At 47.6% G+C, this 27895-nt stretch overlaps 1 protein-coding gene across 1 annotated transcript; it reads right to left on the bottom strand.

The window, feature by feature from the left end:
• Positions 1–24396: 24396 nt before the first annotated feature.
• On the bottom strand, positions 24397–25446 carry LOC147683332 (uncharacterized). Its single transcript, XM_086942521.1, has one exon. It carries the CDS (start codon positions 25444–25446, stop codon positions 24397–24399), a length of 1050 nt encoding a protein of 349 aa, XP_086798647.1.
• Positions 25447–27895: the final 2449 nt, after the last annotated feature.

Genomic DNA, 27895 nt, shown 5'->3' with positions numbered 1-27895 from the left:
GAAAGGGACACCTTCCTACACATAAACAATTCTGCCTGCTACTCACGCACCCTTTCACTATGGATAGTGCAAGGATGTCTGTGATCGCGCTAGGCAGCTACTTTTAGTGCCAGCGCTAGGGAAGATACAGGGGTGTAACATATTCTTGAAAATGCAGCGCATCCCTGCATTTTTTGGAATGACGCATGAGGTACCGGGTTTTTAGGAACCCGGCGGTGCCAGGGGGAACACCCAGAGACCACTTGAGTTCTTCCTGTTCTGGACCACAGAAACACAGAGTCTTCTAGGTGATGTCAAGGATCGAGTTTTATTGGCTGCAACCAAGTAACAAGCATCCTAGAAGTACAACAGCACTGTGTGTATATTCTCAGGAGACTGTTCGTTTTTACAGAGCCAGCCTTCTCTTTTTATACACAATATTACACTTCAGGCAAGAATTCTTGGTTTTACAATTCGACCATAAACATATTTCCACAATAAAGAAAAAGCAAAGTCATGATGGCAAGCCCACATTTTCGTATGTCCAGTTTGTGATAGATTACCCGGCCAGGCCCAGAATTTCCATCAGATATCGATGAAACCCCAATAAAATTGGGCACCTCCTCCTTGTAAAACTAGCCATAAAGAAGAAACAGGGACAGGTGTGTGTATGATAAAGCGTGGTTTGTATGTGGTGAATGGTTTATGACATGTTGCGCCTTGATGCTAATCTCACTCGGCCATTGGGTTGGAGACTGCCCGAACAGGTTTGGCTGGAGGCAGTGGAGGCAGCTCGCCCAGGTCACAAAGGAGTCAGCAAAGGTCTACGTGTCCTTTCAGCTCGAGTTCAGCCTTGGTCAATTGACTATGTAAGGGCAACCACAAGATGGATGCCGCTCACAAAATGGAACCCGAGGGTTCAAGACGGAAACTATGGTTTTAAGGTGATTGCATCACTCGATCATGACGCAAATGCACAGGTATAATGTCTTGATCATTACCGGTCTGCCGATACCAAATTCGTCATGGTAGGATGATATTTTCTGACACGAGTGTGGAGCCTTGGTACCATATATGGAGCCTTGGTACCATATAATAGCAGGGTCCAGAATTTTCAGAACCACAGACCCTCCTTTTGCCCTTATATAGGCAATAACTCATGCTAATCTGAGTCCAAATCTGTATTCATGAAGTCATTGAGATGCTGCTGTAGCATCATCCTGTTGCTTAGTTCATCCCTTGACACAGGCTTCCTTACACATGATGTAGCACAGAGGCCACATATTGCAGAAGCGCACTGCACACACAGGCAGAACATAAACAGAATGGCTAAGATCATTCCAATGAATATCAGAGTTTTCAATCCCCAGGCAGATATCAGTTCCCAGAACCACCCCAGTAAGGACCAGTCCCCTTTATCCACGTGAATGGATTCAGAAATCTTGTGCAGTTTGGAGATGGCCTGGTATACTGTCGGAGCATTATCTGGGATGAAAATGCAGCAACTGGATTGGATCACTTTACATACCCCACCACGGTCTGCAAGTATGACATCTAGGGCAACCCTGTTCTGAAGAGTCATAAGGCGGTCCGACTGGAGCTCAGCAGTCAAGTTACTAAGGGCACCAGCCGTTCCAATCACGGCGGATTCAACTACCCTCGTCAATTGGCGAATGTTCCTGCTGTTCACCATAGGCCCCCAAAACGGCAGAAAACCTTTTGCGAAATCTCCAAACTCCTGTTCCGCAGTGTCGTCTTTACTCACAACACCTCTAACTGTCTCTGTCCGATGGTAATCTGCCTCGGCCGTGTAGGTGGGTGGCAGCAGAAACGAGATAAAACATGTGCCAGAGAAGTCAGGGGGCAACCATGTGTATGCTCTATCATGGCAGACAAAGTAGGTACCCTTAGCTGCTAAGAATGAAGGGGAGGTCTGAGACGAGAAAACGTAAGTCTCAGTACAGACACTCTTCCCTAACTGAGCTCTGGGGTTTTTGCCATTTCTCTGCAGACATAGGTGACCTTGGTGGGATACTATCCAGATTGGGGAGGATTTCTTTGCTTTCTGGCTCTCACTCAAGGAAATCCTATATTTAGTGATATTCCATCTGTTGTAAGGCGTCAATTCATCTCTGGGGATCATTTTATATGTGTCAATATCCCTACTCATATTTCTAATTCCCGCCACTAGTGCCTTGTTGCTTGAGTTTTTTCCTGTGGGACGCGGGGGATACGGTTCTATGGCAAACAGGAACATGGTTTGGAAAGCCCACAGAGAACCATGGTAGCTAAATGGCAGGACAAAATACGGGATACCCTTATCTGTCGTGTGTGGCATGAGTCCACATACCCAACAATTTGTCGTGTTCATTACAGACTGGTGCTGGTGTAGGTGCTGGACGAATGAGTTGTTTACAAATTCTAATCTTCTGGCAGACTCGTGTTCAGGTAGAGGGTGAAAGGAGTGCGGGGAAACAGTAGGAGGAGGTGTGGGCTGTGTGGTGTGTACGAATGAAACTCGAAAGGTGAACAAAGCATAGCCCACCAAAAACATCATTATGCTACACAACATTAAAATGCATATTATTAAAAATTGTTTTCTTGCCATCACAGTGCATATTTTCTTTTCAAAGTTCGCTGATCTAGCAGGTCTCGCCATCTTTGGAAACTCCATCCTCTAAGTTGCTGCCCGCGGTGGGAGATTGATTCTGCTAAGGAGTGCTTCTGTCAGTTTAGGGCAACTCCCTTAGACCGACCAGAACTGGCTACCTAACCGTCTCCAGCTGCACTCCAAAGACTGTGGCAACCGCGACCCTAGCAGCAGAACTGGATGGCGGTTCGAAAATCAAAAATGAGCAAGTTTCCTGGATGAGAGAGCTGCACAATCAAAAAGAAAAAACGTTTTTATTTGTCCTTGATCATAGGTCTTGGCCTCAAGTTATAGCGGTTTCGACCAGGTGCTGTGTGGTCGAGAAACAAGAGCTCAGGCTCAGTAGTGTCCAATTGCATTGACGTTGGCACAGATCCTTGCAGAATATTATCGCTCTCCTTTTCTGAAGTAGTTCCTTTCAAACGTGCATCACTGAAAGGTACAAATCGTGGCACAGATTCAGTCTCTGAGTCGGCGACACCCTCCTGGACCCACCGGTCATAGGGCAGAGGCAGAGGGACCCGTTTGCAGTGGAGCCCATGGATCCAGTTCTTCTTTCCTTCCACACGAACGGCTGATCTTGTGGAAAGAAGGACGAGGTGTGGGCCGGTCCACCTGGGCTGTTCGTTCTTTGTTCGCTGAAAGTTTTTCACCAACACCCAGGATCCAGGATCGATTTGATGTCCTGGAGCTTCAGAGACTGGAGGCAGAGAGTCATGGACCTGTTGGTGTAAAACACGCAATTTAGCCATCAATTTGTACAAATAGTCAAGCAGTACAGGATGCTCTATCTCACTGAACTTTGTGGGCCTTGGCACTCCCATATGTTAGCTGGGCGACCGAACACGATTTCGTGTGGACTAAGTCCCACTCTAGAGTGGACCGCCATTCTGGTAGATAGGAGTGCCAAAGGCAGGGCGTCAGGCCATTTAAGACCTGTGCTTGCTTGTATCTTGGCCAATTTCAACTTTAGAGTGCCGTTATAGCACTCTCCTAATCCAGCTGATTGGGGGTGATTTGCAGCGTGGAACTTCTGGTGTATGCCTAGACTCTCACACACTCTCTTCATCACTCGTCCCACGAATTCACTCCCATTATCACTCCAGACCATTCGAGGCATTCCAAACCTAGGGAAGAATTCTTTGACAAGGGCTTTGGCTGTGGACAAGGCAGTATTGTCCTTAAGGGGATACGCTTCCACCCACCTGGAAAAGGCACAAACAACAACGAGTACGTATTTCAGATTTTTGCACCTTTCCATGTGGATGAAATCTAGCTGCAAAACCTCGAACGGATACGTTGGAGGCGCAAAATGACCAGCTGGAGTTGGAGTTCCCTTACCAGGATTGTACTTCAAACACACCATACAGTTCTTGACCACATTCTCTGCACATTTAGGGATTCCACTATTCTGCCATACTGGAGCTAGCAACTTACAGATCCCTTTCACACTGATGTGAGCCATTCCATGAGCCATTGTCACCACTGCCAGCACATACGCATCGGGTAACAACCATCTCTGATGCTCTGACAATTCGACCCAACAACCATTCGCATCCAATTTACCCTTGCTTTCTCTCCATCATTCACCTCTTTCTCAGTGGCTTCGGATTGAATAGACTTCACACTCTCAATCGTGTCTTCACACATGCCAACATCACCAATCCATCTAGCGGGACCTGCAACATACATTCGACTCATTACATTCCTTGCAGTTTCTTTTGCAACTTCATCTGCAAATGCATTCCCACGACCAACATCATCCGTCACCTTTCTGTGTGCACTGCATTTCACAATCGCAACTTGTAGTGGCAAGGTCAGTGACTCGAGAAGCTCATTTACTAACTGACCATGTTGTATCTTTGTACCATGCGACGTCAGGAACCCACGTTCACTCCACAATCGTCCAAAACTGTGAGCCACGCCAAAGGCGTATTGGCTGTCTGTGTACAAATTCATTCATTTTCCTTTTGCCAACACACATGCTCTCGTAAGTGCAATCAACTCTGCTGCTTGCGCAGAATTATGTGGGATACGTGCAGTTTCAACAATCGTTGCAACGTTGTCACAGCATATGCTGCAGTCGTATCACCATTCGGCAACTTGAAACACGAACCATCAACCCATAGGGTATCATTACAGTCAGGAAGAGGAGTGTCCTGCAAGTCTACTCTCCCTTTTGTCTCTTCTTCTGTCCTAAAACAGCAGTCATGTTTTTCGACCTCATCTGTCTCAGCTGGAATGGGCAATAACGTGGCTGGGTTTAATGTGATACACCTCTTTATGTGTATGTGACTCGCTAATAGTGTCAGCTCATAACTTGACAGTCGAGCACTAGTTAAGTGCTGTGTCCTTGTTCTGTTTAGCAAAATGTCTACTGCATGTGGGACCATAACGATCAGTGTGTTGTTCATTACTAACCCAGCAGACTGTCGAATACAGACAGCTGCTGCCGCAGTGGCCCTCAAACAACTTGGCAATGCCTTAGCTACGGGATCTAGAGTTGCTGAAAAGTACGCGCATGGACGCTGTTTGTTCCCAAAAAACTGTGTCAGGACTGATAATGCACAACCTTCCTTCTCTTGGACATACAATGTAAAAGGCTTACTGTATTCGGGGGTACCCAACACAGGAGCCGAACACAATGCATCACGCAACTCGTGAAAACTCTTTTAACAATCTTCAGACCACAGAATGGGTTTCGGTGTATCCTTGCAAGTTAATGCCACCAAAGGTTTGGCCAACAATGAGAAATTTGGTATCCATTGTCTGCAATATGATGTCATGCCCAAAAAAGCACGCACTTCTCTCTGTGTCCTTGGGACACTCAATTTCACAATTGCCTGTATTCTCTCTGGGGTCAACTTCCTTCCCTCCTTCGATAAGATGTGACCTAAGTAGGTCACTTCTTGTCGGCAATATTGTAATTTCGAAAGAGAGACTTTGTGTTTCATGTCACATAAATGACGCAACAATGACAAAGTGGCTTGCTTGCAAATCTCTGCAGTATCTGCAGCGACCAGCAAATCATCAACGTACTGAATAAGAGTCGCACCGTTAGAACAATCGTGTCAAGCTGTGATTTCAGAGCCTGACTGAATATAGATGGACTTTCACAGTAGCCCTGAGGAGCGCGTTTGAAGCGGAAGCTTCGTCCTCCTAAATTGAAGCCAAAAATATCTCTGCTCTCCTCGGCAATCGGGATGCTGAAGAAAGCATTCTTCAAGTCAATCACCGAGAACCAAGTGGCTGAAGCTGGAACCATAGTCAATAAGGCAGTGATATTGGGAACAACTGGCAACTGTGGCACAACAATTTTGTTCACTTCTCTAAGATCAATCACAAATCTGTACACTGGTGGTTGCAAAGGACCGGTACGCTTCAAAACTGGCAGAACAGGACTATTACAAATGTTGCCTGTTGTCTCTTCAATGACATCTTTCTCAATCAGATCGTAAATGATTGCTAACAACGCTTTTTCACCTTCGCTAGAGATCTTGTACTGGGGAATACGTGGCAACCTAACATTGGCTCTCAATGTTATGACATATGGCGCTATTTCCAAAAGACCCACATCATTAGAACCAGTAGCCCAAAGTATATCTGGAAGTGAAGACAATTCTGTTGGAATATTTTCCCTCGACAAATACATTGGAGAAACCACTTTCTTACCTAGGGTAAGTTGTACTCCCGAAGGAGAACAGTACAAAGTCGCATATAGTCTCTTTAACAGATCCAATCCCAACAAGTTTTCACCACAACCTGTTGTAAGAATGAGGGGTGCTTCTAATTCACATGGCCCAACAGAAAGGGAAATAGGACTAGAAATCGGGTTCCTAACCGGGGCGCCAGAAAAACCTACTGAAACGTTCATTTTGCCAGACAAAGGTGCGCCAGGAAGTTTTGAGTGCATAATAGAACTCTTTGTAGCACCAGTATCCAGCAGAAAAGGCTCTGACACACCTGATGTAATCACCTCAACATAAGGTCCATTCTGATCTACTGGAACTGAAACAACTCCCTCTCTTTGTCTATGGCTGTCCTAGCAATCATTACCCTCATTCTCGTTCTCTGCATAGTAGTCATCAGCATAGTACTGAGCTGTCCTAGAAGACGCATTATTCTGTTGGTCACAGCTGTTCATGGAGTTCTGAGGCGGAAAGGTACGAGCGTTCTGGGGGACATTTCCACGGCCCCTACCTCTAGGAGCCTGTTGAACACCTCTACCTCTTGCCCCAGAAACACCATTCAAACGTCGCAGCAAAGCTGGACAACTATTCTTGAAATGACCCTCTTCCTTGCAATACGCACACTGATTCGGACCATAAGGTAAACGCTGTTGAGAAGACTCGTTTCTTTGCGAGTTTCTCGAATACTGCTGAGGTTGCTGATAATCGTGCTGACTAGCACTCTGTTCATCACCACCCCCCTTTTTGTAAATCGACTAGCAGTACGAGGCGGATAAGCTTGCTGGAGAAGGACTTTAGTTTTCAATTCTTTAGTCTTTTTATCTGCCTTCTCTAGCTTGTCTTTGCATCTATTCTCATAGTACTGGGCTGTGGCTAAAATCTGCGCTGACGTGGAAACAGCCCAAGCACTCTCGGAATCCTTCAACTTATTACACAGTTCAGGAAGTAAATTATGTACAAACTTATCAACAAACAATCTTTGGCCACCCTCAGTAGCCATATCCTGACCACTATGATCGACGAAAGTCTCTTCAAACCGCGTGAAGAAGTCAGACACATTCTCATCTTTCTTCTGCTTGCACGCAGATAACTTGTCCCAATTTACACGCAATTCGGGCATTAAAGTCTTCATATACGTTATAATTCTACCAGGAAGTTCCGCTACCAAAGGCACGGGCTTAGAGCCACCAACTTGTCTAGCATCAGCAGCAGCAATATTAACCCATGTATCACCTAACTCTTGATCATGATCTGCATGGCGAATCTTTCCCCATAAAGGCTGTGGAACAACATTTCCAAACAACATGTCTACATCGGCTAAATTCATTATACAGGAGCTGGCAGTTTGTGATAACTCCTTATAATACCCTGCAGGATTTTTACGGGGATCAGGCAATGTCTGCTTTAGAGCTAAAACTTCAGATCTTTTCCAGGGAACATGTACCCATACACGCTGGGAATGCGGCGGAATTGCTGGATTCAAATTGGCATCCCCTTCCCTCCAAACTGAAGGAACCTCTCTCATGGGATACTGTCGCGCCTTTTTCCTACCTGGCATGTCATACTCAGACAGTAATCGAGAATTGCTTCCCTTATTCTATATGACAATAACATCTCAATTGCTGGTTCGACATCGGCACCCACAATCATGCCTACTCCGAACTTGAATCGCACACGGAATAATTCTTGCATATCGGACTCTGGATCATTTCCCTTCATTATCTTCGCGGAGATATACACACATCTGTTCAAATACATATCTCTGTGTAGATGCTTCCCACTGACTGAAGACTTCCATAACGGACTGAACGTCATACTTTGCAGTATCGGTAACCCAGTTACGTGCTAACTCATTCAGTACTTCTCTCTCTTGATAGTCAGGCAGTCGACTCCGCAACTGTCTACGTTCTGTTTTAGGGGTCGTATTAGGCGACCCAAAGAAAGGTGAGAAAAGACCAGTAACAGTGTTCGCTACTCTCTGTCGAACAGAAGGAGAAGCTGTCGGAAAGGCAGATACGCCAGAAAAGACAGGCTGATGTACAGTAGAAGTCAAGGCAGTAGCAGAAAGAGCATTAGGATAAGCAGTTGGAGCAGTAAGCAAAGTCGTAGAAAAAGTAGATGGAGTATGTAGCAAAGGCGGCGGCCCTTGAGAGGGTTGCGCCGGAGGAGTAGAAACCAGTTGAAGAGGAGCTGGTGCTTGTGGAAGAACTGGTGTTCGTGCAGTGGGGCGTGGTATAACAAAGCGTTGCGGGGGTGCAGTAGCATCTTGTGCATAGGGGGGTGGTGAACTCAATAAGTGGGACATTAGAGGATCGCTATCAAGTTTCTCCGTTGATCCTTGTCCTTTACGTGGCAGAACTGGGTAGCATTTATCTACTGCTAACTTCCTACTTCTAAGCATTTGTTCACTCTCCTGCTCTTCCTCATTATCCCTGTATGCAACGGCAGCTTGTACCATTGACATACCTCTTTTATTTTTCTTTGCTAATTTCATTTCCCTTTGTTTGGCTTCCTTGCGCCATAGGCGAAAGGAGTCAAACATCGCCGGCCGGGCTTTCTTCTTGAACAATTTCACCTCTAGATTATCTAAAATTTCTGTATCAAAGCTACCATATTGTGACCATTTTAAGACATCATCTTTTCTGGTGTATTTTATCCACACTTCATTATACGTGATAGGGCCTACGCTGTGCTTCACATAGAGCTCATATGTTGGAGTTCCAATCGGAGGAACCGGACACGAATCCTCTAATTGGGAGTCCCTACTACAACCAAGACAAAACAAGTTTCCAAGTCTGCTAAGACCAGGCATCTTCGCTCACTAGTCTAGCTTCAAACTTCAAAGGATTATCGAATACGATAGTCTCGTGAATACACAAATCCCTTGGTTTTGGCACTTGCAAGTTCCAAACAAAGCGTATCTCAAGGATACCAAAACTAAGAATCAAACCAAGGACTGGGAGACGCTCCACTTATACTTAACTGAAGTATTGAAGATCGATGACGTCACTAGAAGACTCGTCTATCGTTTCGCTCTACCAAGCATCAATGGATCCAAAACAGGGCGATAGTCAGGGCAGCAGTCCTTCGTAGCCGTCGGGACGCGGGGAACCTCGCAGCAAAGACCTTTGGAACCACGTCGACATACAGGGGTCGCTGAAGTGGCTGGCCGTCCTCTGGAATTTTCACACGAAGCTCCTCACGAACATCTGGCTTGGACCGACACCGCTTGATACCGCCCTGAGTTGGGCGCCAACTGAGGTACCGGGTTTTTAGGAACCCGGCGGTGCCAGGGGGAACACCCAGAGACCTCTTGAGTTCTTCCAGTTCTGGACCACAGAAACACAGAGTCTTCTAGGTGATGTCAAGGATCGAGTTTTATTGGCTGCAACCAAGTAACAAGCGTCCTAGAAGTACAACAGCACGGTGTGTATATTCTCAGGAGACTGTTCGTTTTTACAGAGCCAGCCTTCTCTTTTTATACACAATATTACACTTCAGGCAAGAATTCTTGGTTTTACAATTCGACCATAAACATATTTCCACAATAAAGAAAAAGCAAAGTCATGATGGCAAGCCCACATTTTCGTATGTCCAGTTCGTGATAGATTACCCGGCCAGGCCCAGAACTTCCATGAGATATCGATGAAACCCCAATAAAATCGGGCCCCTCCTCCTTGTAAAACTAGCCATAAAGAAGAAACAGGGACAGGTGTGTGTATGATAAAGCGTGGTTTGTATGTGGTGAATGGTTTATGACATGTTGCGCCTTGATGCTAATCTCACTCGGCCATTGGATTGGAGACTGCCCGAACAGGTTTGGCTGGAGGCAGTGGAGGCAGCTCGCCCAGGTCACAGAGGAGTCAGCAAAGGTCTACGTGTCCTTTCAGCTCGAGTTCAGCCTTGGTCAATTGACTATGTAAGGGCAACCACAAGATGGATGCCGCTCACAAAATGGAACCCGAGGGTTCAAGACGAAAACTATGGTTTTAAGGTGATTGCATCACTCGATCATGACGCAAATGTACAGGTATAATGTCTTGATCATTACCTGTCTGCCGATACCAAATTCGTCATGGTTGGATGATATTTTCTGACACGAGTGTGGAGCCTTGGTACCATATATGGAGCCTTGGTACCATATAATAGCAGGGTCCAGAATTTTCAGAACCACACGCAGTGCGGTGCTACAAAATGTGCAGCAGCGCTAGGCAGCACCATTCCTTCGTAAACATGCCCAATTGTTTTTTCTCAATCTGGTATTATAAGGCTAGTTAAAGGTTTTTTTGGGATGGCAATTTAAGGCAACCCCAAACACGAGTAGAGGCTGTCCCCACGAAGGGGGGGCTCGAGAGCCGGCGCCATAACGGTCGCCATGCCCACTCACCCACAAAGTCAGGGCAGGTAGCGCGCCAAATTTGGGCGCGCTACCAGCACAGGGCGGGAACAACAGGTAGACCCCCCCACACCCCCTCCAGGCAGTAGGCGGGTCAGCGGGCAAAAAGGAGGGGGGAGCGTGGTTTGAACACCCCAATAGGAAGGGGCACCTGGGAGGACATAGGGACAAGGGGGGGATATAAGGCTGCTCCCCCAGGGCAGCGCCATGTCCACAGCTGAGCGGGGGAGCCGCAGCAGACCAGAAATTCGAACGCGGTCCTTTACCTTACTGATCACAGAAGCGAAGCCCAAGCCCAGGAACAGTAGCAGCAGAAGCCCAGAAACGCGGCGACCGGGACTCCACGGTCCAGCCAGGACTCGGCAAGACAAGAAGCCGGCATCCGGCAAACGGCAGAGCTCACCCCGAGCAGGCTTGCGGACAGAGGGACGATGATCAGGAGGCAGCATCCAAGGGTGCGCCGGAGCAGAGTGTGACCGCCGGCGGAAGGACCAGCAGGGACAGCACCGGAGCCCACCCGGCAGCGTGCAAAGCCTCGGCAGCGTACCCCACCCCCGAGCGACCTCTGTTACAGGAAGAGGGCCCGGGAATCAGAGGAGGCGCGAAACCCCCAAGGTCGGCCGGGGGAACTCAACGGAGAGCCCCTGACCGGAACAGGAAGTGGTAGGCGGGGCGAGTACGTCCCGCGTGCGCAACTGGGGGCAACGCGCCCCAAAGCGTATACCGGACAGGGCTACAATGGAGAGCAGGCAGGGCGCCAGTTAGCCGGAACACTCTCCACCACCCAGGCCACCAACATTGGGACAGCGCGCGCGCAGAGCTACGGGCACGAAGCGGAGGACGGGCATCACGGCCCAAGGACTCATTGGTGCATCGCTCGGCGGCAGCACCCCGCCAGCAGGGTACGGCTTGGGGCAAGGAATAGCGGCAGCCCCCCGCAGCATACCACGACACAGAGGGCGTCCAGGCCCACGCAGGGCAGGGCAGGCAACGGGCAGCAAGGAACAGAAAGGGCATACCTTCCCAGCACCTCAAGAACCGCAAGCAAGCTCAGGCGGGACAGATCAGCCGGCAAGCAGGGAGGTTCAAAGGGAGGCAACATGGCTAAAAGAGGAAGAGGAAAGCGGCAACAGGAGGACCTTGACGATCTCCTGCGGAGTGTCAGGGAAGCATCAGCGGTCCACGGGAGGAGCTGGCTGGAACCGCACCTATCGGACATCAGAGGCGAAGGACCCAGCAGCCAGCCACAACCAGGCAAGAGGCAGAGGAAGCTCTCAGCCAAGCTCGCAGAAGGGGCGGCACACAGGACAGCAGCCACAAAGACGGCCCGGCCACCCAGACCTCACACGGCGGCGGCGGGACCAGATAAGAGGGTTGTGGACACACCAGCAGCAGCCTCAAAGATGGCCCGGCCTCCTAGACCTACCACGGCGGCGGCTGGACCGTAGAGGAGGATCGTGGACGCACCGGCAGCGGGTGAGCATTTGAGCGCAATAGTTGCAGAATGTATTAAGGCAATGAGACCAATGTTCCTAAATGCAAACCCGCGGGGCGCTGCGGCAGGGTGTGGGCAGACACATCCAAGGGAGACAGAGGTGGGGGAGGTCACAGATGAGGTGGAAGATGCGGCAGGATTACAATGGCACCTAATCGACCCGGGGTGGGCACGCAGGGTGGCCTTACAAGGCCACGGGCCCCCACAAGACGGGGCAATAGGGGAGTCACCAATGGCGGCATGGGGGCAGGGGGCATCGGCAACCAGCCCACCCCGGCCGCAGGAGGGTATGCGCGACCATCCCCAGGGCCCCCCCGCTAACCACTAGAGCCACAGGGTTGGCTAGCCTAATACCCATCGCAGTAAAAGAAAGAATATGGAGAAAGGAATTCATAGATATATTCTCGCTATTGGAAATACAGTTAGAGGGGTTGGATCTGACTACATGCGACAAGAAGGAGGAGGACAGGAAAGAAAGGCGCAGGGAAAGGAAGGAGAGGAACTTGGACAACTGGCTGGATGCATTTAGAATTATGGCATGCATAATTGTAGAGAAATTCCCGCGCTGCGCAGCAGACCTATGGCTATACGAGTCAAGCATACACAATGCGCAAAGGCAGTTTCTTGGCGAGGCGTGGTTGGAGTACGACAAGGGTTTTAGGTTGAAAATGCAGACCCACCCAGAAATGGAGTGGAATGAGGAAGACGTGTCAGGGTTCATACATAAAATGATGGTTGCTAAGGAAGCCAAGACATGGTACGGCAGAGGCAAGCAGTCCTTTCGCGGGCACGCCCACAAGGCGAGGGGTAAACCATTTCAGAGGCACAGGCAGTACGGCACAGGTAAACCCTCACAACACACTGGGTCAACTGCAATTTGCTGGAAATTTGAAACAAACGAATGCACATACGGGGCAGCATGCAGATTCCAACACTCATGCACGACATGCGGGGGAGGCCACCCAGAGTCGGGATGCCGACAACGAAAAGAGCAGGAAGGTGACAGAAAGGACAAAAAGAAATGAGGGGGGAGCACAGGGGCCCCGGGGGACACACTGGGCCTCCAGAAGTGCGCATTAGCGAAGTCCCCCATCAGGACAATGGAACTGACCAGGCTGGCTAACAGGTACCATAGGAAGGCAGACGTAGCTATGCTAGTGCGGGGTTTTAGCGAAGGCTTTCCCATACCTTTCCAGGGTCCCCTCCCAACAGGCAGCAAAACAAACCTGAAATCCACAACAATGCAGCATGGGGTAGTCACCAAGAAGATCGAGAAGGAGATGAAATTAGGGAGGATAGAGGGCCCTCTACCTCCAGAGCTGACAGAAGGGCTGGTCATCTCCCCGCTAGGGATAGTGCCCAAGAAGGAGGAGGGGCAGTACCGCCTCATCCACCACCTCTCCTTCCCGGAAGGATGTTCGGTGAACGATGGCATCAGCTCAGACATCTGCTCAGTTAGCTACGCCACAGTGGACCACGCCATAGATCCAGTGAGGGCAACAGGGAGGGGGACCCTAATGGCGAAAGCGGACATTGAGTCCGCTTTCCGCTTATTGCCAGTACACCCAGAGAGCTTCCACCTCCTAGGTTTCAGGTGGGATGGGGACATCTATGTGGATAAAACCAAGCCCATGGGATGCTCGATATCCTGCGCCTACTTTGAAATCTTCAGCACCTTTGTGGAGTGGGCATTGCACGACAGACACCCGGCTGGGGGCAAGCTCCACTATTTAGACGACTTTTTATTTACGGGCCCAGCAGATTCCACCGAGTGCGCAAGCACTTTGGCGGCATTCATGGGTCTAGCAAAAGAGCTAGGGATCCCCTTGTCAAAGGAAAAAACTGAGGGGCCAACCACCACCATCACCTTTTTAGAGATAGAGTTGGATTCCAGGGCGGGCACCTCCAGGCTCCCGGCTGACAAGGTAGCAGATTTCAGAAAGGACATCAAAGAGCTATGCGGCAGGGAGAAGGCAACACTGAGGAAGCTACAGGGGCTGATAGGCAAGCTGAACTTTGCAACCAGAGTTATACCTGCGGGCAAAGTATTCGCCAGGTGATTGACGCAGTTAACACGGGGACTTACCAAAAAACACCACCACGTCAGGTTGAACACGGAGGTCCGGAAGGACTTGGGCATGTGGGACTCCTTCCTGAGGGACTTTAATGGCACGCTCATTTGGCAGGAGGGATGGCTAGACAACCAACAGATCGAGTTATACACCGGCGCATCAGGAAGCACAGGCTTTGGGGCCATCCTGGGGGGCAGGTGGTGCGCAAAAGCATGGCCCAGCAGTTGGCACAAACAGGGCATCACCAAGAACATCACATTCCTTGAGCTATTTCCCATAATAGTGGCCATGACGGTATGGGCCGAACAGCTCCAGAACTTGAAACTAACGCTGTGATCCGACAATAAAGGGGTGGAGCAGGCGATTAACAATGGGTCTGCCAGGTGCCCAGACACGCTCTGGCTAATGCGAAGGTTGGTTGCATTACAGCTGGAAGGAAACATGGAGGTGCGGGCACGCCACATAGCAGGGGTGGAGAACGAGGTGGCAGACGCGTTATCCAGACAGCAGACAGCGCGGTTCAGGCAGCTGGCACCCAGGGCGGAGCAGTACATGACCCTGTTTCCGGAGCACCTTTGGAAACTGGCAGGGCGGACCTGAGGGAATTGGTACAGCAGGCACTCACTCCCACAGCGGCCAGGAGGTACAAGAAGTACTTGGAAACAGTCATGGGGTTGGGCGAGATCACATCCTTAGAGGACATGGGCGCAACACTCAGGGTGGCGGAACACTTCATCCAATGGGCATTCCGGGTGGGGAAATCCAGGTCATGGGCTCAAGCCCATTTAGCTGCTGTGGCCCATTTCGCAAGGATAGAGACGGGCCAGAACCCTGTGGCATCCCATTACATCAAGGCAGCAATGAAGGGGTGGAAGAAGAAGGAAGGCCCGAGGAGGGACACAAGGCACCCCATTGACTTCACACGACTGCGAGTACATTTCGGCGCCCTGGGGGAGCAGTCTCCGACCAATTCGAGCTTGCACTGTTTCGGGCGGCCTTCACCACCGCCTTCTTTGGGGCCTTCCGTATCAGCGAGTTAGTAGCCCCCACGAGGTGGGAGGCAGCAGACAGATGCATACAGGCATGGGACGTAACGCCCACAGCTAACGGGGTGGAGATCGTGCTAAGATGGTCAAAGACCGACCAAACAGGCAAAGGTACCAAGATTAGATTACAGTGCATCAAGGACCAAGGCTGCTGCGCTGTTTGCTGCTTAATGGCTTTCATGGCAGTACGCCCGGCAGGGGAAGGCCTCTTATTCAGGGACAGGGACGGCACGCAGCTAAGCAGGGTCCAATTCACGTCTGTCATGCGCAATGCACTGGGCAAAGCAGGGCTGCGCCCGGCGGCCTTCGGGTCCCACTCATTTTGGATAGGGGCGGCCACAACGGCTGCAATGCTCGGGATGCCCGAAGCAGGCATAAAGGAAGTGGGACGATGGAGGTCACGGGCCTACAAGACATATGTGAGGCCACAGCTGCTATGACCAGGGCCAGGCGACCGGGACTGGGCCGCGCAATGAGTGACACTGTTTCCTTCCTTTAACAGGACGGAGACCGCGCCTGGTATGGGTGGTGGGGCACTCATTCATCTCCCGAATGCAGAGCTGGTAGCGGGACGGGGGATGCAAGGCAAAAGGAGCACCAGCGGACACGTGCATCCGGTGGTTCGGCAGGCCGGGAATTAAATGGGAACAGCTCGCGGCGGCACTCGAGGAACTCAGGGCGGACGCGGCCTGGCAATACACCTGGGGGGCAACAACTTGGCACATCTAGGGAGGCAGGCACTCCTCCACAGTGTGCAGAGAGACCTGATGGAGGCAGCCAGGGCATTACGGGGATCAACAATCGTGTGGTCGGAGGTTATCGGCCGGCAAGTCTGGCGCGGGGCAGAGTCACAGAAAGCGGTAGACAACTCCCGCAAGAAATTGAACATGGCAGTGAGTAAATTATGCAGGGTAAATGGCCTGGCGTTTGTCAGGCATGGGCTCATCCACACCGGCCGCCCCGAGCTATTCACCAAAGATGGCGTGCACCTGTCGGGCGAAGGAATGGGCCTGTTCTGGAGTAATCTCTGGGGAGCTATGGTGCTGGCCGGGTGCAAGTAGAGGGTACACGGCATAGTCGAAGGGGGAGCCGAAGGGAGACGGGAGCCTCCCGCTTGGCTTGGCGGAGAACTACGCGGATTAGGGTTGGTAATCATGCACAACGGAGGGCGGTGTGCCAGGAAAAGATCACTAACCTTGGGATGCCTCACGGCTGGGAGACCTGGCTAGAAGGCCAGAGGGTAAGACCACTCACCTTCAGATGCCGCACAGCTGGGTGAGGTGGCTTACCGGAAAAAGGGGGTAGCAAAACGGAGACGGCGCTCGCAGCCCAGCCCCTGTCGGATGGCAGGGCACAATCGGAACGGGACGGTAGCGAGTTAGGGCCTAACTCCGGGGACTGACGCTACCCCTCTCCCCCTTTCAAGGGGAGCACAAATCCAACCAAAGGCAAGCAAAGGAATAATCCCCAAGGGTCGAAGAGACTGAAACAAGCAAACACCAAAATGATGTCTAAATTTTACTGTTTGTATCCCATAAAAAATAAAACTGCGTCCAACAAATGACCACAACAAGAGAGAATATGTGTCTGTGGTTAATATGGGGTTGGCATGAGGGGAACACAGTATGATGGTGTATTAGATGCAAAGAGGGGTGGTGGGGGCAAGTGTGAAGGTTAGAGCAGAGGCTGTCCCCACGAAGGGGGGGCTCGAGATCCGGCACCATAACGGTCGCCATGCCCACTCACCCACAAAGTCAGGGCAGGTAGCGCGCCAAATTTGGGCGCGCTACCAGCACAGGGCGGGAACAACAGGTAGACCCCCCCCCCCCTTCCAGGCAGTAGGTGGGTCAGCGGGCCAATATGAGGGGGGAGCGCGGTTTGAACACCCCAATAGGAAGGGGCACCTGGAAGGACATAGGGACAAGGGGGGGATATAAGGCTGCTCCCCCAGGGCAGCGTCATGTTCACAGCTGAGCGGGGGAGCAGCAGCAGACCGGAAATACCCACCCACCCACACCGAAGGGACAGCAATGTCGCAGGCTGTAACATAGGGATAAGCGTGGCGGAGAACTACGCGGATTAGGGTTGGTAATCATGCACACCGGAGGGCGGTGTGCCAGGAAAAGAACACTAATCTTGGGATGCCTCACGGCTGGGAGACCTGGCTAGAAGGCCAGAGGGTAAGACCACTCACCTTCAGATGCCGCACGGCTGGTGAGGTGGCTTACCGGAAAAGGGGGGTAGCAAAACGGAGACGGCGCTCGCAGCCCAGCCCCTGCCGGATGGCAGGGTACAATCGGAACCGGAAGGTAGCGAGTTAGGGCCTAACTCCGGGGACTGACGCTACCCCTCTCCCCCTTTCAAGGAGAGCACAAATCCAACCAAAGGCAAGCAAAGGAACGATCCCCAAGGGTCGAAGAGACTGAAACAAGCAAACACCAAAATGATGTCTAAATTTTACTGTTTGTATCCCATAAAAAATAAAACTGCGGCCAACAAATGACAACAACAAGAGAGAATATGTGTCTGTGGTTAATATGGGGTTGGCATGAGGGGAACACAGTATGATGGTGTATTGGATGCAAAGAGGGGTGGTGGGGGCAAGTGTGAAGGTTATGTGTTACGTTTTAAACCCAACTTTGTTTCTCCCAGATTTACATCCTTAGCATATACATGTGTGACTCCTAAGCCTTGAAACCCTCCTTATCTCATGTAACATCCTTTACATTGATTTACACTACACATTTGTATGGTTTATTGTCAGTGTATGATGGGTGTGTGTGTGTGTGTGTGTGCACGTGTCTGTGCGTGTGCGTGTGTGTGTGTGTTGTAAAGTGTACTGACATCCTACAGGAGTATGAGTAGTGCTATAAAGTAGTAAATAAAAAAACAGCAAGTGCTATTTCAATTATTTGTGTAAATAAATACTCAGATGTACTGATTACAGTAAATAAATATCTCTTATATATAGGGGTTGCGCAGTCACAAAAACGTGCCTCCAAATCGCGGTTGCTCCAAAGTACTTGAGAAGTGATAACTAGCTATCAGCCACATGCAACATTGTAGGAATTTGCGATTCCTAAATTGCGAAAATTAAGGAATCGCAATTTAGGAATCGCAAATTCCTATGCATCAAAAAATCGCAAAGTTTTTTGCGATTTCCTAATTTTCCTTATTTGCGATTCCTTAATTGCGAATCGCAAATAAGGAATCGCTTTACATTGATTCCTATGGGCCTAGAGGCCCATAGGAATCAATGGGAAGGCATTCTCATTTTGCGAATTCGCAATTAAGGAATCGCAAAATGAGAATGCAATTTCAAGGGTGCAGGGGGGGTCCAAAGGACCCCCCCTGCACCTCTGGAATGTCATGTACGTACATTTTACTCACACACATGTCCCAAGGGCATGTGTGTGTGTAACATGTAAGTTTCAAAAATGCATTTTTTTGCATTTTTTAAACTTTTTGCAAATTACCATGAAGGTTTACTTCATGGTAATTTTTCCCTTGAAAATTGCGAATTCGCAAAATAAAATTAATCATGCATAGCATTTAAGAAATCGCAAAATTTGCGATTTCTTAAATGCTATCGCAATTTGAGGAATTGCAAAAAATTGTGATTTCTTAAATTGCGAAACATGAAAAATAAATGATGCATCCCAAAAAGTGATTTTGGAATCGCAAATGGCCGAATTTTGCGATTCGCACCGTTTGCGGTTCCAAAATCGCTTGATGCATGTGCCCCTTTGTGCCTTTGTTTCTTCATTGCATTGTGTTAGGCTGCAGCTAGCTTCCAGACAGAATTATACTCGCACAAAAGGAGGCCTAATTATACTCCACAAAAGCAGGGCTGATGAAACTTTGAATTTGTCATTTGTTTTGGGCCATATCTGGAAGAGAAAATAAGAAAAAGCCTCCTTCACTGCCTGCACGTTGCTACTGCAAATAGAAAGCAGACAACATACAAGGGGCTGCTGAATTATGTCCAGGTGTTGGCAAATTAGACTAGGACCAATTGCGCATAGTTCACTGGGGCCAGACGGATCCCTGATCCTACTGATTAATAGCTGTCGGGCTGGGGATCCAGTTGGTCCCCCCTTCATTCCAGCACTCCCCATGGTGCAACACAAGGTAAGCTGGAAATCTCTGCAAAGAGTGGGCTTCCATCTTGTGTGTGGGGGACCTGCAAAGTATGCCTTCTGAGACGGGTTGTGGCAACTTTGCTAGACGTCAGTGGAAGCATCAGAAGTATTTACTTGTGTTTTTTTCGGGGGGGGGGGGGGTAGGAGCTGGTCACAAATAGAGATCCATATTACACCTTGCCCGTGCCCAGTGGTGGCCCCCCACAGCCCTAAAAGCCCCAAAACCATTCTCTCATAAAGTGACATTTTTGTGAGACGGACAAAACATGCCTTTCCACAGGTATTAACACCCCCACCCCCCCCCCCCCCCCCCCCCGCAAAAAAACACGAGAACAGCTTTCTCGGGCTGGCATGTCAATGGTGGTAATGTCGCTGGCAGCATGCCAGCCTGTCAGCATCCATGAATGTATGTGCCCCTGACAGGAGCCGAGACATCACATTTTGACCTCTCTCGCATGTTGTGTGCCAGTGCAGGGCAAGAGAGCTTTGTCGGAAGAAATACAGTGTTTCCTGTTTCCCAGGAGTGAACGCGAAGCGATGTGAAGGAAACGTTCACCCAGTGACCCTCTGAATCAAAGCCAGGCAGAGAAGGCCTTTGTTTTGTTGTGCTGAATGTGTTCGGGAAAATATTATGTATGTTCGGTGTGCGTCACTGACATTTCATGGATCAACATGACAGGCGCTATGCATACATATGGATGGCCTTGGGAGGAAAGCAGGGTTGGGGGAATGCATAATCCCTGTAAATCCTCATTTCATATACACAAGTCTTTCTTGTCCTCTCTGAATCTCCCTTTACACACACCCTCCTGCAGGGCTTTGTGGACAGCCATGCCTCGCTCGGGTGGAAGAAAGACAAAAAGGTGTGCGGTAAAGCGCAAAAAGATTGAGGAAAAATGCACGTATACATTAATTTAATTTGTATTATTTACCATCCATTGCACAGCAAGCATCCGCTCAACAATTCACAGTGGTACAAACAAAAACAGCAGAATGAAATTCAGAACGAATTCCCCACAGGGGAGGAGGAGTGAAATCGAGTAAAATGAAATAGCGGATTTATCCGCCGATTGCTTGCTTGAACATCAGAGGTATCATGAACTGGAGGTAGCCAGTGCTTAATTTGTGCCTACGATTGCAGGTGGTAGTCTGCGGAACTCATTTTTAGATTCCGGGTCTTATTTTTCATCATCAGACTTGGAGCAAGAGATAGAAAGTCAGAAAATGGAGGAAGAAGAAGGGAAAGAAAGTAAAACAGTGGCAAACGGAGAATACAGGGATGAAGAAGAACCCACAAGAGTAAACTAAAGAGGCAGAAAGTGTAGGGTGGTGAAAGAGGCAAGCAGTTAAATATAAACCTAAAAGCTAGGCAGCAGTGGTATTGGGCAACTCAGCATTCCGCAGCACCAGAGATGGGCTCCTATGACAAACATTTGGAACCCCTGTACTTGCTTCAATATTATATTATTAATATATTTGAACACATTGTGGAACGAAAGTAGCCTACTTCTGTTTTTGGGCTGCAAAACAGTGTCAGCCATTGTTGGGGTCTCTTGGGTTATAGGAAGATATGTCTGTAGGTGGCTTTCAATATCTTGCCCCATGTATTGCGAAGTTGTTGCCTGTAGTAGTTGTTCTAGCAGAGGTAATGGGGAGTAAGTGTATGTCGGTATGTTTGTCTATGTTTGACCCCGTACTCATCAAATAGAAAGCATTGTGATTTTACTCCTGACCTCATTTCATTTTGTCATTGTTTGGCCTGGGTTGGCATGGTGCTCAAAACTAGACCTTTGCCAGCAACAAAATGGCTCTAGCAGCCTATAATTAGCATGCACCCCAACTGAGCAGAATGGGTTTGCTGCACTGAAAGGCAGAGCATTATTTCTTTTTGTGGTCTCACCACAGACAGTTTTACCTGTCCGCAGCAGACTATATTGGAACCAGTACTATAACAAAAACGTAGAGTGTGCTTTGGGTCTCTCCGTTGCCCATGAATGGAGGCCTTTATTGTCTGTTTCAATTCTCTGTTCCTGATTCAGAGACTTTCCCTGCTTTTCTACTGCTTGTTTCTTCCTTCTTATTGATTAGTTTAGTGTATTCTTTCAATGATGATATAAGAGAACTATTATTCTCCTATAGTTTGTTCCACCCCTGGAGTATTTAGGTTTCCCCCTTGTTTTTGATTAGTTGTGTGTATCCTATGATTGCTGATGTCAGAGATTTATATCTTTATAATATTGTGAAATTTCAGCTGGGCAGTGCATGTTACATAAAAGTTCATATTTATAAATAACTCACAGCTGTAGCTTACATTTGTGTTGCAATTCAACAAAACTTAAAAAGGCATGGTTATGATAAATATCTTTTAAATAAAAAAATACCAGCTGCATTTCAATGAGAAACAAAATTTTAAGTGACGAGCTAACTTTAACAAAGGATTATACCATAATGACAAATGTAATGTAAGACTACATTTGTTCGGTATTACTGAACTTTTTAACAAATCAGTAGAATTGGACATGGTGAGCAATGCAGGTAAAGGAAAAGGTGATGTCAAACTTTCTTCAATAAGAAGCCACAAAGGTAAATTATTCATTTCTACAGCCTGAAACCATAAAGTACTTTGTTTTAAAATAAACGTTTTGTGATAATATATGAAATCTGGTAAACCAACCCCTCTATAGCTCCTAGCCAATTATTTTTTTTCATAACAATAATAATAATTTCATCGAGGACCGTCAACCATTTTTTAAATATATTCTTAATGTACACAAGAACACAATCATAATTTAAGGAATGGATTGTTTCATAGTGTTAGAGAATAATATCCCAAGACATTTAAGCTTGTATTTCTGCCAAATGATTTCTTTGTTTGGGAGCATATCAAGTGTACAATGACCATTTAACGGAAAATAATCAGTTTTATTAGTGTTTAGTGTATATCCTGAAATCTGAGAGTAAGTGTTAATTAAATTTAATGGAGGAATAGACGATTCTGGATTACAAATATACAGAAGTACATTATCAGCATAAGCTGATGTTTTAATAGGAACTTTTTTATAATAAAGCCTTCAGTTTCTACACAATTCTTAATAGCAATTAGCAAAGGTTCAATAACTAGAAGAAAAAGCAAAGGTGATAAGGGGCAACCCTGTCTAGTGCCCCTAAACAAGAAAAAATATTTGAAATCTGACATTTATTGAAAAGTGTAGCAGACAGATCAGAATCTAGGGCCAGATCTAGGTATCCAAATACCGGTCGGTAACGGGCAAAAATACCGAATTTCGGCCGTTACCGACCGGTATTTGGATATTGAGATGTAGGGGTCAAAAAAACTTCAGAATCAGTAAATTTACAGAATCGGAAAATTTACCGAATTGGTAAATTTACCGAATCAGTAAATTTACCTATTCGGTAAAATTACTGAATCGGTAAATTTATCGATTCGGTAAATAAGAAATTAAGAAATGGTAAAAATGACTTTTGAGTTGTAGGTAACCTCTAAAATACCGAATTTGCATGAAATTCGGTATTTAAGAGTCAGTATTTACCATGGATTGAAAGCAGGTGGTAACCAGGTGCAGGTTATAAAAAAGGGCCCAAAATGCAACCGTTTGACCAGAATGGCCGCATTCTACGTGATAGCAAGGCGGCTACAGCTACAGGCAGAAGGAGACAGGGTCTGTAGAAGGGAGGAGCAGGTCTATAGGCAGAGGATCCCCCTATTCCAACTAACGGAGGCAGAGATCCTACAAAGGTACAGGCTACACCCCCAAACCATCCTGGACTTGATCAGTGACCTGCACCCACTTCTGGAGCACCCAACCCCAAGGGCGCACGCCATCCCACCCCATGTGCAGGTGCTGTGTAGCCTACACCTGCTTGCCTCTGGGAGTTACCAGAGTGTGATTGCTGCGGTAGGTGGGGTGTCCTAGAGCTGCCTGTGCGGTTTCTTTAGGAAGTTCCTATAGGCCATGAAGCAGAGAATGCCTCATTATATCAGCTTCCCTGAAACGCACGCATAACTGCTCAGGACCGAGACAGGCTTCTATCAAATAGCACATTTCCCTAACATCATCGGCTGTATTGATGGCACCCACATCCCAATTTGCCCACCTGCTGCCACAGAGTACATTTACAGGAACAGGAAGTCAACCCACACAACAAATGTACAGGTAATCTGTGATGCAAACTACATTATCACAGACATAGTGGCCAAGTTCCCAGGAAGTACCCACAACTCCTACATCTTCCAGAATAGTGGGATCTATACACGCCTGACACCGGGGGAATTTGGCGAAGGATACCTGCTAGGTAAAACACTGTGTGACAATCCATTGATACATATTGCAGGTGTATGTGTCCATGTGAGTAATGTCTTTTCCATTTTCAAAATAGGGGATAATGCATATGCCGTCCGCTCCTTTATCCTGATACTCTACCTCAACCCTTCAACCCCCAGCCAGAGGCGATACAACAGGGCACACAAATCAACCAGGAAAATTGTGGAGCGCACCTTTGGGCTGTTGAAAAGCAGGTTCCGCTGCCTCCACAAAAGTGGAGGGGCATGCCAGTATACACCACTAACCTGCTGTAAGATGATTGCAACTTGTGCAATGTTGCACAACCTGGTGACTAAGAAGGGCACCGAGGTCGAATTGAGCGACTATGAGGACCATGATGATGACCATGCACTGCCTGAACCCAACACAGCAGGAGTTGCTACACCAACAGATGGCAGACACAGACGAGCAGAGATCACACGCAACTACTTTTAAGTAAGAAAGAGACACAGACAGGTGGAGTATGCACCCAAAGTAGTTTAATATTTGGCACTACGCAGGTATTCAAAAGCACAAATGTGCAACACAAATGTAATCCATGTAATAATGGTAGTCCTGGGTCACTTCCCCATTAACTAAAAAAGTTATTTCCGCCCACGCTTACCAGTGCCAGATGTAAGTGGCTGGCTTTCTTCACTGTGCGTTTGGGCTGTTGACTCACCATGGCGCCTGCTGCTCCTCCGTGCCTCCACAACAAGGGGGCTTGTCATGCTGCTCCTACTGGTGCTTTCCTCACTTTCTGGGACGTCCAGGGCAGCAGTTTGTGCTGTCTGTGCATTCATCATCAGCTCTACAGCACTGGTCAAACTAGCAATGCCCCTAGACACCTCATTGCTGTTGTGGGTGAGTCCCTCTTGCATGTTAATGCAATGTCTACATAGCAGGGAAGTGGCTGTGGCCAGGCGGTTTATTGCTTTACTTTGCTGCTGCGCACGCTGCCTCTCCTTGCGCCTTACTAACATGTCCTGGTCCAGCTTGCTGCACAGACGCTGCACTGATTGTGTCATGTCCTGCATCCCTGCAGCCATCTCCTTATTAACATCGACCAGTTCTCTAATGCCCTTCCCTATATCTTCCACATTTGTGTTCAGGTTCCTCATCTGGCGTTGCACAGACAGGATGGCCTTCCCCTGCATCCTTTGGATTTTCACCATGCTACCCTCAAGCCCACGGAAGACACTGGGACCCTCCACATGAGCTGCTACAATGCTTTCTGTGTGCCTGCGGCGTCTGCTACCTGTACGGACAACCTCTGCACTGGACTGCTGTGTGGCAGGGCTACCTTCTCCAGGAAAGGTTGATGTGGCATCCCCCTCCATGTCACCCGCTGATGACTCCATTTGGACAAGTGGGACAACTACATGCCTCCTGCTCTTTTGTGATGCAGGAGTTGTCAGAGGCAGTGATGCAGGCAGTTCAGGTGAGGGCAGTAGCAGAGGGGAACCTGAACGTTCTGGGGACGCCTGCACATGTGGAGACATTTCTAGATCTTGGGATGGTGGCTGTGTAGTTGGTGCACCTGTGTCCTCAGTGACATTCTCTGCACTTGGCCCTGGCTCCTGGCTGTCATCCCTCTCTGGTGCCGTGCCTTCCTTCTCCCTGGTACGTCTGCACGATGTCTCGCCTGTGGACATAATCGTACATTAGCTTGGTACAACTGCCTCACAGCCACTACAATTAAATAATTTTCACTTGTACAATGTACATGTTGCCTGCGCTTCACTATGTCTGAAATGATTTGCCTAACTTGTTGCTTGCTGTGCTGTATGACATGGTCCTTCATTTACTGACTACATGTCCCATAATGCATTGCTCCTGTATAGTGCTACCTCTACTGGACTGTGGTTAACTTTGCCACTTAGGGTAAAGGGAAGGCTGATGAAGTGGGGGTGATTGCTGTGCATGCGTCTTACCTTTTCTGGTGGCAGCTCTGGCTGAGCTGTCTGCATCTCCCAATCCACAGAAACTCTCTGGTTCAATGGTGGACCCCACCAGCTCCTCCAGGTCAGTCAGGGGGGTGCACGGTTCTTCTCTCCTCCAGTTTTGTTTGCCTGTTTGTGGTGCTCAGAAATTCTTTTCTTTGTCAGGCTCCTGAGGTCATACCACCTCTTTTTCAGGTCGTCTATGTCCCTTGGAGTCACTCCTACAGCATTAACCTTTGCTTGAATGTCCAGCCAAATCTTCCTTTTGGCAGATTCAGCCACAGTCAGGGACAGCTTGCCAAACAATTTCTGATGTTCCTTCACCACCTCATCCACAACGACCTGCAGCTCCATGTTGCTAAATTTTATTTTCCTCTTCCTCTCGGGCTGTTCCTTTTCACTGCTGCTTGCCATTTTCACAGTTTAAAGGTGCAAAACTTTTTCTGTGGCTCAGGGACTCAGCTCAGCTCCAATTGCCTCTCCAGAAGCTTCTAATTACTTGCAGCTGCCTGTGTAGCCACTTCCTGGTAGGGAGGGGGAGGGTGGTAGCACCTGATTGGCTGCCTGATTCAGTTTCACTTCTATTTGCTTTCCGATTCGGTAATTACCGAATCGGTATTTACCGAATCGGTATTTCCCATTCATTCCTATGGGCGCCGAAAGGCACATAGGAATGAATGGGAAATACCGATTCTGTAAATAGCGATTCGGTAAATACCGATTTGGTATTTACGGAATGGCAGATTCCGAATTTTTCCGATTCGGTAAAAAATGCAGAACTTTTACCTACATTTCATTTACCGATTCTAAAATACAGAATCTGTAAAATTCGGTATTTTAGAATCAGTAAAAATTATTTACCTACATCTGGCCCATAGAGCTGAAATCATGCAAACAAAGGAAGTGCCAAAATTTAAATGCATATAATGTACAGAAATAATACTGTAAAATAATTTTATCAAATGCCTTTTCTGCATCTAATGTCAAGACACAGGCTGGTAGAGGTATAGATGATCCAGCTTCAACCACATGAAACAATAATCTAACATTATTCACTGAATGCCTGTTTTTCTTAAAACCAGATTGGTCAATACGCATGATGTAAGGAAGCACAGAGGTCAACCTAGTTGCAAGAATCTTTGTATAGAGTTTACAATCTTGACTAATTAAAGAAAGGGGGTGATAATTTGTAACAATAGGGAGATCTTTATCAGGTTTTGGGAGGACTACAATCAAAGCTTCAGTAACAAACCTAGAAGTTGATCCAGTAGAGCTGACGTAATTAAATAATTTGATTAAACGAGATGAAAGGTGAGGAGAACTTTTTTTAAATATTCACAGGGATACCATCTGGACCAGGAGATTTAAGTAACTTGAGAGATTTAATAGCTGAATGTATTTCATCTGAACTGATTGGTAAATCCAATTCATTTCTAAATGATAGAGAAATTTTAGGTAAACCACACCAATCCAAAAATGTGTGCATTTGTAAGGTATCATTAGGTGTAGGTTTAATACATAATGTTGAATAATAATTTATAAATTCATTCTTTTTTTTGAGTTTAAGGAATTTGACCATTAGATGTATGAATAGCTTTAATTCGATTTTTATCTTTCTTAACACGAAGATAATTGTCTAAAAATCTTCTTGATCTGTTAGTACTAAAACTAAATTTTGCTTTGTTATTAGAAATCTGTATGCCCACTCTTTTGCTTTGTATGGAGCTTAATTCATAACAACGTTTTTGCAATTGTATCTTATATTTGATGTGATGAGATGTAATAAACAGACGCTTGTGCTTAGCTATTTGCTTCTCTAATTCTTCATTTCTTAAGTTAAATGATTATTGTCATGTCCCATAAAGACATTGTCTCCCCTCTAACATATACATAAATGCATCCCTTCGAGTGACAATTGATGTAGAACCTTCAGGATTAAAAGATAAATAGTCATGAATTGCTAATAAAATTCTTGGCTTGTTTCTTTCATTAAGGACAACGTTGGTATTCATGCCCCATCGACCTAAAGATTGTTTAGAGTTGTTTGGACATAAAATGCATGAGATAAGAGCATGATAAGAAATATTAATATTGTGAATAGAAGGATTAAAAACTGAGTGTATTAATTTATGGGATATTAATAAATATTCAATTCGAGATT

Source organism: Lissotriton vulgaris, chromosome 11 (assembly GCF_964263255.1).
Source record: "Lissotriton vulgaris chromosome 11, aLisVul1.2, whole genome shotgun sequence".
In the NCBI taxonomy this organism is placed as follows: Eukaryota; Metazoa; Chordata; class Amphibia; order Caudata; family Salamandridae; genus Lissotriton; species Lissotriton vulgaris.
The sequence above is the reverse complement of the archived record's forward strand: the minus strand, read 5'-3'. Positions and strand labels throughout refer to the sequence as shown.

Bases quoted from the DNA above. Each gene is read 5' to 3' on its own strand.
- LOC147683332 (XM_086942521.1), bottom strand. From the start codon at position 25,446: ATGTCCACAGGCGAGACATCGTGCAGACGTACCAGGGAGAAGGAAGGC.